Source organism: Channa argus, chromosome 3 (genome assembly GCF_033026475.1).
Source record: "Channa argus isolate prfri chromosome 3, Channa argus male v1.0, whole genome shotgun sequence".
In the NCBI taxonomy this organism is placed as follows: Eukaryota; Metazoa; Chordata; class Actinopteri; order Anabantiformes; family Channidae; genus Channa; species Channa argus.
Window position 1 is genome coordinate 16,351,127 of NC_090199.1, and position 15,718 is coordinate 16,366,844.

Here is a 15,718-nt window from a genome sequence, read left to right on the forward strand (position 1 = left end):
TATCCATGTCAACCCCACCCTCTGTTTTCTTTCTTTTCAGCTCCTTAAAGAGATCAACAGGACCAGTGTCAGTCGTGCCCTTCGCATCCGCAGACAGGCTGCCCAGTCAGATCCCAGGGCCTATGTCACTGCTCAATTTAAGACCCTTCCACTGGAGTTCACACTAGGTGACGGACGAAACTACGGCGACTTTCGCAATCATCCGCTGCAAAACGGACAGGAATATGTGTTCTTTGTGCTTGCACTTTTAGACCTTTCTGAGAATGTGAGTGAAAATACAAACACACACAGTTTACCTGTTTGAATACAGTGTGGCCTAATGTCAGTGTGATATACCTAATTAAACATATGTCTTCCTGCAGACCACGTATGCAACTAGTCCTTACTCTGATTCTGTTACCTCATCGGATGTGGATCCCCAGCCAATGGTCGATGAGGAGGAGGGGCTGCTGTGGGTTGTGGGGCCTGTGCTGGCTGTTATCTTCATTGTCTGTATTGTCATCGCCATTCTTCTCTTCAAGAGGTAAGGACAGCATGAAGTAGCCAGAAAGAAGCTACTCTACACTGGTTTAATAAAGCACTGGGTTACCGAGAGAAGGTGAAAGAAAATCTAAAAGACAGAGGATGAAAGAGTTTTAGCCAACACAATAGATATTCAACAGGGAATAGCTTATTTTTATTCCCATCATGGCTTGTTGGTCATCTGTGTTAGCCTTATAGTGTATTCTAGGTATGCTTCATGTATATTATAGTTAGACTGTTTCATCTCAAGCAGCAGTTCTCAAATCACCTTTAACAGAGCAAGGTCATAAACAGGTTATCTCTCAGACAGGTAACAGTATGCAGAAGTTACTACACAGGAGTTTTGCAGAGGTTCTAAAAGCAGGAGTTTAACCAAATTAAAACAATGGCAACGTGACGTTAATGTTAAAACTTACTGTTATTTATTGCTTGTCTTACTTAGAAAATTCATGCTCCAAGTTTTAAAAAATACAGCTCCTAAACCTTATGTATAATGTTGCCATTAAATTGGTTTTACCTGTGGCCTACTAGTGGTGCTGCGTTTTGTTTTATGTTTCACTATTTTTGCATTTATAATAAGCTACTAGCAGTTCCAGGAATCGTGTTGAAAGGTAACCTACGACTAAAAATATTCCAACCATGTGTTTTTCTGTAGTAGTAGGGTAAATTTATTCGAAAGTCAGTGCTTGACTCGACTATGTGAAAATATCCTCTTCAGTCCAATTCAGTCCCATTTCCCCTGTATCACACGCAGGGTGACATGATTGAGGTGGTCTAAAACATGATGAAGTTTTAGATCGCTCTCACTTATGATCCCTGAGGTTTGTGTTTATACAGATCATTTCAGTTTCATTGTTCTGATAATATTTTGCATGTCTACGTGGAAACTAGTGCAGCTGAGTTTTGTAGCTGTATTAGGCTAAAACCTGGTGGTGAAATCAATGAATCTACACATTTTCTGTGCAGTGGTAAGTGCGATCAAAGTTTGATTTTTATGGCACAAAGTCTCAGCCACATCTTCCCTTTAAATAAAAAAAGCTAGATTTGTAATGTCTTTGGTTTCTATGCACAAAACCTGTTCCTTTTCACAAACCAAGTTAAATTCTTGCTGTATAAACGCCATCTCCCGCCTATTACTGACCTGTTAAGACACCTCTGGAGCTCTTATACATTGCAATTATTCCATAAATCCTGAAATGACTAATACCTGAAGTAAAACCTAAAGCTTTTTTCCAGCCCTCTTGGATCATTATGTGTTTCCATTTTATCTGTAGCATTTATGTAGCTTATGGGATATTTATTGCTATTTTACACGTCTGTAGTGACACTTAACATCAAAGTCTGTTACCAACTGGTGTTGAGTCTAGTTTGCTTAGAGTTTGCTTAGCGTTTAAAGTCACTGTGTGTATTTCTTAATTAGTTATTAAATCTATACATGAAGCAAAAATAGCAGTGGAAATTACATTGTCACTCATTAGCATTATTCATGATAGTCAACGCATTTCCTGGCTAGAGCTTTGTTAATGCACATGAATGATTGCTGCGACTGATGGCATGGCAGCATTATCAACCTTGATGGAAGTCCAAAGTTCATAAACCCTGGGGTGGAACCTGTGGTGACTTGAAGGCAGTAATATCTCAGATGTTGCTGAGTTGCATATAATGCCATACGTGTGGATATCACAGCGAGAGTGTGTTTATAAAGTGTTAAACAGTTTTTATCACTTTGATTTACATTCCCTGTTAATCATTGTGTCTACAGCAGGTGCTATTTTACATATCTCACAGTAGTAATAAGAAAATTATTTGTTGTAATGAAAGAGATAGAATGGGGAGTGCAGAATTGCTTTAGTCGCTGATGTGGTTTTGATTGGATACTAATATTATTCATCCTTGTCTGTTCTTTTATCTGCTCCTCTGCCTGTTTGGATCCAGTAAACCTGACAGGTAAACAAACACTTCTTATTACTGTTTCCTCATGGCTACAAGGTTTTTTTCCTTACAACATTTGGGAAAACGCTTTAGATGCCAGAAGAGGCAGGATTATCCTGAAGTTTCTTTAATGACTGTACAGTTAGTTTTGGTGCAGGGTTTACTGTACAACTTGCAGAGTACAGTTTATTCAGTGAATTGGATAAGGATATGGGCAAAAAATCTAATTTCAAAAAGAACACTGCGGCCACTGCACTGTGTAAGGCTGTTCGTTTAAAAAGTCTTAACTAAATATAAATAATATGATAAATGCACTGTAAAAGCAAAGAAATTCTAAGAGGACATGTCACTGGTAAAGAGAGAAACACGCAGGAAAACTATCCAAGATAATGAGCCTGTCATTAGCATATAAAAGACTGCAACACTAAACCCCAACCTTGGGTAAAATTTCAACCAAAAATTGCAGAAATACAGTTATTCTTGTAAATGCCAAGGAAGCTTAACACTTGCTTTAATGTGGTCCATTTATTTCAACACAATTTACAAAAATTGAGGTTATGCTTACATTTACCAATCCCTCATTTTACCACACTCTTACAGACTCAAGGTTCAATTTATCAGGTTAAAGTGCATGCGGATGTGTTTCTGCAGGAAAAGAGCTGAGGCTGAGGGCAGGAAGGGCAGTTTTCCCTGCAGCAAAGCCATGTCGTCCCACCATCCCACTGATCCTGTGGAGCTACGCAGAATCAACTTCCAGACTCCAGGTAGATTGGACACACCAAAACACAAATACACATAAACTATGCATTTGGATGTGTGATTTCCCAAGTATTAGTTGTATTTGTATAGATAAGGTTAACCTTGATGTCGTTTCCCTTTTCAGCCTACTGTGTATCAGTGTACCGTGGTTATCGACGTTTGTCAAGTTAGTTGGTCTTAGTCAACCACAGATCTTTTTCTCTCCACTTTCATTACATGCCCTCTTGCCACATTCCTTCTTATCTTTCTTTTTCTTGCCTTCCTTCCTCCTTTCTCTTTCATATTTCCATGCTAACCTTCCATCCCACATAGGATGAAGCTGCTTGAATTGACAACATTTCATAAAAATGTCTCTGGAAGACTTTCTCAAAAAGCCCATTTCTTTTTCATGCTAAATTTTTAACCGCCTGTGTCATAGTCTTTTTTTATCCTCACCAGCAGTGTGCATATACTCGGAGGACATGTTATTGTGCCTCAGTAACTTTCAGAACACGCACATTATTCTTTCTGTCTGCCTGGAGAGATAATGGTCACTTAACAAAAAAGAAAAAAAAACCACTTCCATTTGCTTCCTCTGCTGACCATGGACAGAACACTAAACAACACCTCCTCTGAGACTCCTAACTCTTAACATTTTCCTCCGAAAGAGTTTAGTTGTATGTGTACCAAAATGGCCTCTTTTTTATTTTCTATTTCTGTGCTCGGCAGGCATGGCAAGTCACCCGCCCATCCCCATCTCTGAAATGGCAGATCACATCGAGCGCCTCAAGGCAAACGACAATCTCAAGTTCTCTCAAGAGTATGAGGTAGGAATGCTGATTATCTGTCCCTGAAAATCTGTAACTTAGGAAATTCATCTAGTTTTGATGTCGTCACACACATATTTATCGTTGAATCGTCACTTTTTGCTCAGTTTCAATTTCAGTGACCAGCGCTGTAGACTGCGCCTCACATAGTCCCTGCAGTTACGTTGCATTTTGATTTGTCTTCACAGAGTGATACGAGATGAAGCAGAACCCATTGTTATCTATACAAATATATGAGGGAAATTGAAATTGCAAGCTCGAAGAGAGTTTGCTTACAGCCAGATGGCTATCATGCTCTCATTTCTACGCTCTGGTGGAGAAAGAGAAGAGAGAAATAAAGAAGTAGCAACGAAGCACAGAGTATACAGGAAGCAAGTGTAGTCTGCAAAAAGGACACTTGATTACTTTCCATCAACTTACAGGACAGTTAATGTGGAACAAAAAAGCAACTACTAGGAGATAACGATATTCCTGAAGTTGGTGTGCTCAAGTGTGGCCCATCACTAGTAATATTTCCAGCATGCTGGCTGTGTTGTATATAGTACTAGCATTACAATGAGCTCCACAGAGAGCTATTAAAGTGGTAAAAATGTTTTCTTTTCTTTGCAAAAAAATTTGTTTATATCATTTAAGCCTCTGGGTGAAGGAGCAGACATAAGGCTCTAATTGGCTACCACAAGAGAAAGACAAATTGAGTGTGACAGAGATACATATATAGAGGAAGACAAGGACGCATTATGCAAAGAGTAGAAAAACAGAGCGAGGAGGTTTTAGGGAGACAAGTGTTGGTAGAGAGGATAGCGAAGGGTGGAAGAGACAGTGAGGGAGAAGCCGTATGTAATTGTGGTGTGAGTTGGAACCACTCAGTTGAGCCTCACATTCTCTGTGCATGACTGTGTGCTTTGTTCGGTACTGAGCCCTTAATGAGGGAACGAGAGAGATGGATGGAAGAGGGACTGAGGGGAGAGAGAGGCCAGAAATGATTGTGGTGTAATAATGAGGCACACATGATGTTGGGCAGTGCACAGAAAGCGGCCTCAAACACGCACACACATACACACACACACACAAACACACACACACATACATTCACTCATACAGTATCACTTCTGTCCATTTTTTCCCCAACCAAACCATAATTATGTGTCGTAAAATATTCAGAATTGCTAAATTGCTCTGGCTCTCTCCTCTTCGTCCCTCTCCATTGACAGCCCCACCATGACCTCATGTCTGCCTCTCCCAGCTAACAGCAATGGTTACACTGTAATTACCCTCCAGGAACTTAATGTGTTGGTTTAACACAACCATCCTTTCTCTCCCAGAGGAATTTATTGTGCTTTTATTATATTTCTCTGGTAGCTAAATTTTTTTTCAAAAATGGAAAGTCCCAAGATCACTGTTGTTTCTTGAAATGGTATATTGTATTTTCCTGCATCCATGTCCAATATAAGGAATGCCTGATTAATTTTCAATTTGTATATGGTTTTTAATGCTGGTGTTATGAATGTGTACACTGGGCTGTCAGCTCATGTTGTTGAAATGTCCAACTCTTGCCTTATAAAATGCCATATTCTGTATTTTAATAGAGATTTGGCATTACTCACATTTAAATCATTGTTTAATAACTTTTTCCTTAGCATGCCTTAGCAAAGACAAATTGATTATTCCTTATTATATATAATATCCCAATAAAAATTACATAATACATTTTAATGTGTTAGTTTTTTAATAAAGCAAAGCATCTCTCAGAAAGCAGTGACTCGCGCATGCAAACACTGTCTAAAACTACTTTCAATCAACTTTATTAAAGTAAAATACATTTTTATTATCTTTGCTCCAACCTTGACTCATTTTTCTTGTAGTCCATCGACCCTGGACAGCAGTTCACATGGGAGAACTCCAACTTGGAAGTTAACAAACCAAAGAACCGCTATGCTAACGTCATTGCCTATGATCACTCCAGGGTTATACTGTCCAGCATTGAGGGTAAGATGCTCTGGCACTGTGTTTGTGTGAATCTGTGTGTGCTCTGTTAATTGTACCAGGTGTTGGAAGTGAGGACATTTTTAAGAGCTGATGGTATTTTGATAACATCCTCACTTCATCAAAGCCCAATGCAAGGTTGATGAGCTTGATTTCAGAGTCAAGGGTAGAGCAAGAGTTTAGATTGGGCATCTATTTGTGATGGTTAAGGTTGTGGGTGGTGGTTAGAGTGTGAGCATCATCCAAAGTGTACACGTATACTGTAGAGAGAAGTATAGGTGTATTCATTTGAGTGTGATGTGACGTCTGTGCTAATTTGTCATCATTATTCATCAATCATTCAATTCAATCATTATTGAATTATTAATCAATCATTATTGAGGTACAGTATTATTAGTTCAAACATGGCTTTTATTACCAGTTCCTAAACAATGCACACATGCTGTACCTGTATCAGCTATTCACCATAAAAATGCTAATTTTATGATTCAGACAAACACATCATCTGCTCTCATTTGACTATTTTGATTTCATGGATATAAATCAGGCTTGCATCTTATCAATAGCCTATTTACTGATATTTTATTGGTGCACCGATTTTCTTATTTTGTCTTTTTGAACAGTCTAAAATGAGATGGAAAAAAAAAAGTCTCAGTCCTGTTCTCAGCACATTTTGAAGCACACTCACCCACCTCAGCAGGGAAAGACCTGAGGCAGAGAAACTGGCAGCTCCACTGTGGAGAGAGGGAGGCAGTGGGAGGCCAAGCCCAAACAGATGAGCCTTATCTGGGCAAAGCATGTGTGAGCAGCCCTTCCACCCCCGCCTGTCCTGGAGCCCTGGCTGTCTGTCTTTCTTTCAGCTTAGAAAACACATATACTCTTGAGCATGTCCAAACACACAAGAGTGCGCACACACACATATTCCTCTATAGATTCAAAACACATGCCCAGGATGTGCACAAGCACAGATATGCACTTTTGCTCTTAGTCTTCTCCACACATTCATGAACACACTCATTCCCTGCCAAGCCAGCATAGCCACCAAAGGACTGAAAGTGTGTGCGTTTGTGTGTGTGTTTATCTGCACTGTGCTTCTGCTGTATTCCCTTACAATAAAGTTGTAGCACAGCAAACCATTTAGCCAAGCTGTCTTTTAAAGACTGAGGTTGATAAACATATGTTAGAAGCTCATCTTACCGTCTGTCCCCATCCCATTTGGAAAAAATGGTATATTCACACTGGACCCTGTTATTGCAGTTTGTTTTTTTGTTTGTGTGTTGCATGGTGGCTCAGGCTTTTATGACTCTACAGGCCTGAGTTGTGCTCATAATATAATCTGCTAGAAGAGAATCAGCTGCAGGACATTTTTCCTGTTGGAATTCTGACTTCTATATTTTATAAACTACAATCAGACAACTCAAATAGGAGTTCTGTGTCCCATTTCTTCAGAATCGGGTCACGGCTGAACATGTGTGCGCGCACATTTATGTGTATGTATGGTTGAGTACTTTTGTGTTTTGGTGTATGTGTGCATGTTTGAGCTGTGACTCAGTGATTTTGTGGATTATGGTATTAGGCCCCAGATGAGCAGGACTGATCCTAAATCAAACACACACAGTCGGTCTCTCATACCACAAACACACACACAGACACACACACAATCCCTTCCAGGACAAGCAGTGTCAGCTGAGTCTTGCACAGAGACGGCCTTACAGTCACATTGCCATTTAAAGCGACACATCCAGAGTATACTCAGATTAGGCCCGTGATCGTCTTAGCATGTATTATAAAGCAAGACGGCTCAACAATCCAACACCAAAGGATGCGGGGACCTGTGAAAACATTAATCTCCCTGCCATGACCCCAGATGAACCACACCCTTTATTACTGGAACATAAAACTGCATTCATAGCAGTAGACTTTAAATAATCCATGTAGATTATTGCACATTGAATCAGAATAAGAGTCAGGTTCATCTGCAAAGAAAATTAAATGAACAAAGAATATCTCAGTGCAATTCATTATACACATAATGCAGTACATCAGTAAAGACAGTCAGTTGTATCTTTCATCTGGGTCCCTCTTTCTTTTATTTCAGCCCATCATTATTTATTCTCCTTTTTTCTTTAAACCCTCATTCTTTTTTACACTCTGGATAATTTTTACTCTTTCTGCAGGTGTCCCAGGCAGTGACTACATCAATGCTAACTATATTGATGGCTACCGCCGTCAGAATGCCTATATAGCCACTCAGGGCTCCCTCCCTGAGACTTTCGGAGACTTTTGGAGGATGGTCTGGGAGCAGCACACAGCCAACATCATCATGATGACCAAGCTGGAAGAAAAGTCACGGGTAAGAAAGGAGGGGGTGGGATAAGATGTGAGGATATGTAGCAGAGGGTTGGAGTACACAGTATAGCATCATATAGTAGAATAGGACATTTGTTGGTATGAGGTACAACATGGTAGAGAAGAAAAATAGCTGGTAGGAGCATACACAAAATCTACAAGTGTTAAAGCTTATTCCATAATGACGATTATTAATGATGAATAAGGCAAAGATTGTGGCTAGACTATATAATGCAAAAGTTGGAAAAAAATAATTGTCTTATACAGTATATTGTGTACTGTATTAGCATTGACTTAGCACTGGTCAGAAGAAAAGAAAAGACAATTGAACAGGGTAAAGTAAAACGGTGCATAGTGCGATGGAGCATGGTAAAACTGTAATGACAATGAAATAAGAAATATGGAGTATTGTGGAACAAGGGAAAGGTGGATAAGAAAGGAAAAAATAACTGGCTTATAATATGAAAGAGACAACAATAATTAATAATGGGAAAAGATGAGTAGAGCAGGATCAGCAATAAGGTTACAGTTCACTAATGTGAGAGGAAATAAGCACAGTGAGGTTAGAATTGAGCAAGGATAAAAAGAGGATTTGACACGGTTGGTTTGACAGCAGCGAGAAGGTACATGGCAGGGCATGACATTCACTTTTTTTTTAAGATTTGGAAGGACGATATATTCCAGATGGTTTTAAGAGAACAGGACAGTCAATGAGAGAACAGAAGAGCAAGGGCTAGAATGTGTCATGTCATAGAAAAATAGTTGGTAGAAACCAAAGATCAGCTGATGTCACTATGAGGACTAAGCTATAATTGGCATGAAGGAATCAGAGTATGGAAAAACAGGGTGGGGATGTAGGATAACACAAATTTGCATCTAGTCGGTCATAATAAAACACAAGAACATACAGTAGAGTCATGACCAAGACCCGGGGCAAATACAGGTATTGCTAAATTGGAGTTAGGTAATGAATTTGAAACCAATTTGACTTTGGGGACATTTTGCTGTTGTTAACAGAACATTTGCTTGAGTAAAAAAACAGTGTAATGAGAGTGTCATGTTAGAATTAAGTGAACAAGAATGGCTCGAGGTATGAATCATGATTAAGTGCTATCCAATTATGTCCAGAGCCCTGTTCAGAAAATGATCCTCTCCTCTCATCTGTGCTTCTTTTTCTATTAACCTGTGCCTTGTGTTAAAACTCTGTTTCCTTTTCAACTTTTTCCAACTGTCTCTGTTGTGTCTGTTTGACCCTCAGATGCCCTCTTATTTCTTCTCTAAGGCAAGACCTCTCTTTCTCTCTATTGCTATACCCTTTAAAATATAACATCACCTCACTTGGTTTTCTCCTCTACCTTTTTTTTCTCTATCCAGTGCATTTTTTTCCTGCTGATTTCCTCCCTTTTTTTCTGTGCAATAGCCAGTGCATTGAATGAGAATGCTGAATTGTTTCAACTCACCACAAGGCGCTCATACTTAACTAGGTCTGAGTGGTTTTATTGTAACCACTGCAGTTCAGACACAGTGCAAATTAGTGTCTGTAGTTTGCATGATCACACCCACAGCTGTTTTTCTTTTTTCCTTTCTCGTGGAATGAAGCATAGACTACATAGCATTAAGGGACGACGTTGTTTTTTTATGGCTGCATCATCATGAGGAGTATGATATTTCGTTTGTTAGTGAGGTACTACTGTTAGAGACTATTACTGCCTCATAAACATGATAAATCTTTAGTTTGTGAATGTTCAATCCAATAATGTAGTCACAAGATCATGCAACAATGAAAACGATCAATTTGTATTTAGTTAAATGTCTATTATCAGCCCACTGCCTCGATATGTACTGTTAGTGGGAGTAGTGGGCTGTTTGTTCGAGAAAATAACTTAATCTCATTTAACACCTCTCAACATTATGCCATTATGTGTTTACGCATTAACAACTCAGATGATCACAGATGGTGCCACTGTGGGAATCTTGCCAGTATCCTTCCTTTTAGCACCAGTCAAACCGCACAAGAGCAGGGTGCAGTTATGCAGTTAGCCCATATATCATTGCCTAATATAGTCTTCACACCAGGCAGTTACTGCGATCCTGTTTAGTCGTTGGCAGCGGTCTAGCCCCCCTACATGGACGACCATTCCTGTCCCTACAGTGTCTCAAGGTCTGCTGGGAAAACAACAGTTGAAAAGCTGTAATTACAGCCTGAACATCCTGGGCCAAAACGCATAATCCCCAGTCTGGAGCAGTGGAATGCAGAGCGAGCTGAGCTGAGCTCCCTGCTGCCTTTGATGTGAGGACTGGAGGGATCAGCACATAGCGTTTGGTTTGGCCTGATTCTGCCAAGGCCCTCCTCCCCTTTTTTCTCTCCTCTGGGATGCTTTTTCTTCTCATCTCTGTGGTCTCTGAGGCTGAGCTGAAGAACTACAAATATGACCGCTTATACACGGGAATTCTATTTGTTATGGTGACTCGGAATGCTGGGATTTGGTGTGGTGGGTGTAGTTTTTGGGGATTTGTGAAGTTGGAATGTAGGGCAATGTACAGCGTCACATTTGTTATCACTGGTTTTCTGAGCACCATGGTGGATCTTTGTGAGAGCCCACCATCCTACGGCGAACTAAGGCCACAGTCTTCTGGCTTTTGAAGCACACTCCAGAAAGGGGAACTCTCTCCCCTGTGTGTCTCTCTATCACTCTTCACTCTGCATACTTACTAAAACCCCTTTTACACGCTGGGTTGTCTCAGTATGCACATTTCTTTTCTAAACAATACCTTCTGAATTTTGCTAACTCTCACTGATCTGCTTTAACACTCCCCTTCTTTCTTTGCCTCTGTAAACGTGCACATGCACCTAAGTCAGCACTCTGTTCTTCTCTTCTTTCACAGAAAATGTGAACAAAAATATACAGGCTGCTTTGCATCTCTCACAGCTTCTCCCCTCTTCACCTCTTTTAGGTAAAGTGCGATCAGTACTGGCCAACCCGGGGCACAGAGACCTACGGCCTCATTCAGGTCACTCTGCTTGATACAGTGGAGCTGGCCACCTACTCTGTCAGGACCTTTGCCCTTTACAAGGTAGCCTGAAGTGTGCAGCGGAGTGTAGTGGGGTTGTGTGGGTATTGATCTGATTAAATATTCATGCAGACTAATTTTTGCTGTGACCATGTCACAGTTGAATGTGCAGTTGCTTGTATTTGTGACCCAACTTGACAAACCTGAGAACAGAACATTTTAAAGATCTTCTACTGTCAACAAATCCCACAAAATTAGCCAACCACAAGTGAATTGTCAGATTTATTCCTTTGTGCCATACACCACCACTGTAATAATACACAGCAGAGAGAAGGCTCAACAAACAGCCATCCATTCATTTTCTATACTGCTTATCCTCTACATACATGCAGAGCACAAGCTGGACAGGTTGCCAGTCTATTACTCAGGCACATGGACCTCATAGCAGCTACACACAAAGAAGAACCTAGATCCTTCTTGCCGTGAGGCTGCCATGTTAACAACTGCTCCACTGTGCCACTATTGGCTCAAAACTACAAGGCCCAGCTATATTAGGAGACTACTAAGCCACTATTTTATGAAACAATATTTGATGTATTACGTAGGAATGATTTGGCCTGGAGCCATAGACCGGGGTCAAGAAGTAGTTCGGGGACAGTAAGGAATTGTTGGCTTGGGCATTTTTTAGGGATTTGTTGACAATAGGAAAAAATATAAAAGCCCATCAGCTTTATCTTAAACACCCTTGTATGCTTGTACAGAGCGGCTCCAATGAGAAGCGTGAGGTTCGTCACTTCCAGTTCACAGCCTGGCCAGACCACGGGGTGCCTGAACACCCGACTCCTTTCCTGGCTTTCCTACGTAGGATCAAGGCCTGTAACCCTCCAGACGCAGGACCCATGGTTGTACATTGCAGGTTTGTTTGAGCAAATGTTTTTGTTAGTTATTTATGCACATTTTTTTAGTTTAGATACGTCTTATGCTTCACTGAATCAAAACTATTCCTAAAATCGCAGAGAGAACAAAAAAAATTAGTGGTCCCCAGAAAAAAGGCAAAACAAATATGGTCCTTAATTGGCATTATTTGTGTGTGTGCTTGGGGTTTACTTGGCATAATCATTTTCAAAAGCCCAAGAGTCTGTAAAAATCAAAAGTGTCCAAGAGCACTTGTATAAAATCATCAGGTCCTGCCATTACGGAAACCCCCGACCATCCTCACTGGCTTAACATTCCTCCCTTAACAACCACCATCCTCTCTTAGGTTGAACAACAAACGATATTTTCCATAAGCAGCTTTATTGTTCACTACTTACTGTTTAAAATGATTATTTGGGTTCATGAGTTTACATTGAAATAAGCTGCTGTCTAAGCAGCAAGACCCTCAAGCTTTGTTTGATGAAAGGGAAGCTGCAATTTGCTCTTACCAGTGAGTGAAGAAGAGAGAAAGGCAGAGGGTAGCACAGGGAATATGGAGCAGAAGCTCTTGGGAGGAAGAATTAGTGAGGTATAGATGTGGGTGGAGAGAGGGACGAGAGAGAAAAGGGGAATCGAGACAATGATTGAGAGGGAGAGTTAGTGAAAGGCTGAGAGTTAGAGGAGGAGTTATGTGCAGAATGAGAGAGAAGGTGAGGTCAAATCCAGGACGCAGTGAATGGAAATGATGAATTAAAGGAAAGGAAAGGTGGATGGAAAATGGAGTGTAAAAAATGTCCAAATGTGAGGTGAAAAGTTGCATCGCTGGTGTGAGAGTGCTGGAAAGGTACTTAGATGGATGATAGAGAGGCAGGGAGAAGAGGCTGGGAGGGGGGGTGAAAAGGTTGGCAGAAGAGGAGCTCTTCCTAATCTTCCGTAGCAGTCAGATGGAGTATCTAACAGGATTATCAGTCAAATTTAATTATCCCAGCAAGACTCCATCATAATGTGCCTTAACATATCAGCCGTCCTCTATCAAACAATGGACCAAATTTCATTCCACCCAAATGACACACACACACACACACACAGGTATTAATTTAACCATATAAAGAGGTTTCTATTCACTTGCAGAAACTTGCTTGGTCAGGGTGTTTTACCATTTCTGTACTAGCACAGCAAAAATGTGAAGTGTTTGGGTGGGCAACTAAATGTATTATATGTCTGGATTGTATGTCGATAGGAGAGGATATCTTCCTAATGCCAGTGAGATGGTGATGCTGACTCATCGCTGATGTCAATTTTTATGTCCTCTGTTGAAAATATTGCTGGCTGGCACCTTTGTGATACTTAGTTGATTTAGGCTCAGTATGTTCGAGCGTATGCACTATGCAGCAGGAGAGATTGGTACCATGTTGGACAACACACTGAGGAAAACAGTTTGATAAACATTTCAAACCCCAGGTTATGTGAGAAAGTCACCATCTGTCTCCCCCCCCCCTTTTTTTTTTTCCCTTTTCTTTTGGCTCAGTGCTGGAGTGGGTCGCACAGGCTGCTTCGTCGTGATCGATGCCATGACGGAGCGAATCAAGCACGAGAAGACCATCGACATCTACGGCCACGTCACGCTGATGCGCTCTCAGAGGAACTACATGGTCCAAACAGAGGACCAGTACATCTTCATTCATGATGCGCTGCTGGAGGCCGTGACCTGCGGAAACACAGAGGTCCCCGCTCGGAACCTCTATTCCTATATCCAGAGGCTGACACAGATTGAACCGGGAGAGAATGTCACTGGCATGGAGCTGGAGTTCAAGGTCGGGAGTGTTCACCATGTCCCTGAAAGTTATAAAATTAGGTCCAACTGACATATATAATAGTTTGCCACTTCACTGGCCTCTGTATGTGACAGCTACGCTTTGTTCCCCTTCACCTCCCAGACTTCAGGGTCAGCTACACAACAGCATGCCTGAATTTGATAATCTAGAGATTGGTTGTATCAACAGAAATTATGATGGGCTTCATGTCAAAAATGAACAAGCATATTGTCAAAATGTATGTAACTTTTAGTAAGTAAGTGTATTTAGTATATTGGCAAAAGTTAACAGATTCAACTCCAAGCGTGTGGAGCTACAGCCAGCAGCTAGACAGCTTAAAACACCTGACCTGGCTCTGTCTAAACAGAAGTCTCTTGCATCATCCTGAAAGCTTAAACAAATGAGATATACTGTATTACTTGTTGAGCCGTCCAATTACTCACAGAGATCTTACTCCTTGCAAGTGAATAAGCATATTGCTAAAAAGCCAAGATTTGTTGTCCATGACGTATTATGTACAGTATGATGACAAATACAAACCTACAGAAAAAGGATGGTATTTTTGAAATTTTAGGAATTTTACTTCCAGACCAAACAAAATATATTCAAATGGAAAAAAAGGAAAGTCAATAAAATGGAATACAGGGAGATCTGAAATACACATCAATGTCTACAGTATTCAGTAGCTGTTTTGGAGCTTTCGGTTGTTTGATACCGTCCACAGTTACTCAACTGAGTTTGCTGTGTTGCCACATATCATATAGAACTGTAGATGTAGATTGTCCAAGAGTTGCAGGACTTCTCAGGCACAGTTTTCCCAAAAGAGAGATTTAAATTCTGATCTTCGATACAGATTTTGGCAAAACAGTGTCACCTCCAGATGTAGTAGGTGCCTGTGCTGTTCATAGGAACATCGGCTTAAAAACATATGCATATGCATGTGTCCATGAACCTGGAATTCCTGACCTTGAAGATCACTGAGCATCTCTCCCAGAGCTGTTGGAGGTTCAGCTCACTGAAAGATTCATATAGTCAGGATGGATGATTGGATTTGAAGGAGATTATGGGATTGCACTTCTTGAGTCCAAGGTAAGAAAGTGCTAATTGGGGGTTTCAGAGGCATTATGGTATTAGAAGTTTGACAGGCATATTCCGAAAAAAACAACAAAACAAATAATATAGTCCGGAAAGTAGCAGTTCTAATAAAATCTTTGGGAAAGGTCATATGGACATTTTCAAACATTTCAGGAGCTGATCAGAATTTAAAGTAATAACACCAGACACAGACATCAATACACAAGCAAGAGTAGAAAGTACATAAGGGATTCAAAGTGTTACAGAGGTGTGTTATTTTCATTTTATTCTCACAGTTTTTATTTTGTTTACTCTGTTATTTACTTCTTGCCAGACGCAGACCCGTCTGGTCTGGCTGGGTGAAAAGAGAATAGACTCTATCCATGCAGGTGTATATTGGAAGCAGGTGGCTTGTTTTTTTTCCCCTGAAATGGTTTATGTCTGATCCGTTGTTGAGAGGGCAAAGCTAACGCAAAACGACTCTAAGCAATCTCCTATGCTCCAGCATTCCTGTCCTGATTGCACCGCTGACCCCTGCAATGACAATGAACT

General features: G+C 40.6%; 1 protein-coding gene across 30 annotated transcripts in view; it reads left to right on the plus strand.

Moving 5' to 3' along the window:
* The window catches only part of ptprdb (protein tyrosine phosphatase receptor type Db), a 131,392-nt gene that overhangs the window by 108,774 nt on the left and 6,900 nt on the right, over positions 1 to 15,718 (plus strand). For 11 of the 30 annotated variants that reach the window (XM_067497222.1, XM_067497241.1, XM_067497226.1 and 8 more), the window contains 12 exons: positions 41 to 265; positions 363 to 523; positions 2,458 to 2,469; positions 3,106 to 3,218; positions 3,338 to 3,379; positions 3,922 to 4,019; positions 5,882 to 6,005; positions 8,180 to 8,355; positions 9,610 to 9,633; positions 11,307 to 11,426; positions 12,125 to 12,279; positions 13,807 to 14,092. In XM_067497222.1, the coding sequence (XP_067353323.1) occupies positions 41 to 265; positions 363 to 523; positions 2,458 to 2,469; positions 3,106 to 3,218; positions 3,338 to 3,379; positions 3,922 to 4,019; positions 5,882 to 6,005; positions 8,180 to 8,355; positions 9,610 to 9,633; positions 11,307 to 11,426; positions 12,125 to 12,279; positions 13,807 to 14,092 (1,536 nt within the window). The remainder of the gene's footprint in view (positions 1 to 40; positions 266 to 362; positions 524 to 2,457; positions 2,470 to 3,105; positions 3,219 to 3,337; positions 3,380 to 3,921; positions 4,020 to 5,881; positions 6,006 to 8,179; positions 8,356 to 9,609; positions 9,634 to 11,306; positions 11,427 to 12,124; positions 12,280 to 13,806; positions 14,093 to 15,718) is intronic. The other 19 variants (XM_067497234.1, XM_067497244.1, XM_067497245.1 and 16 more) reach the window with 6 other exon arrangements.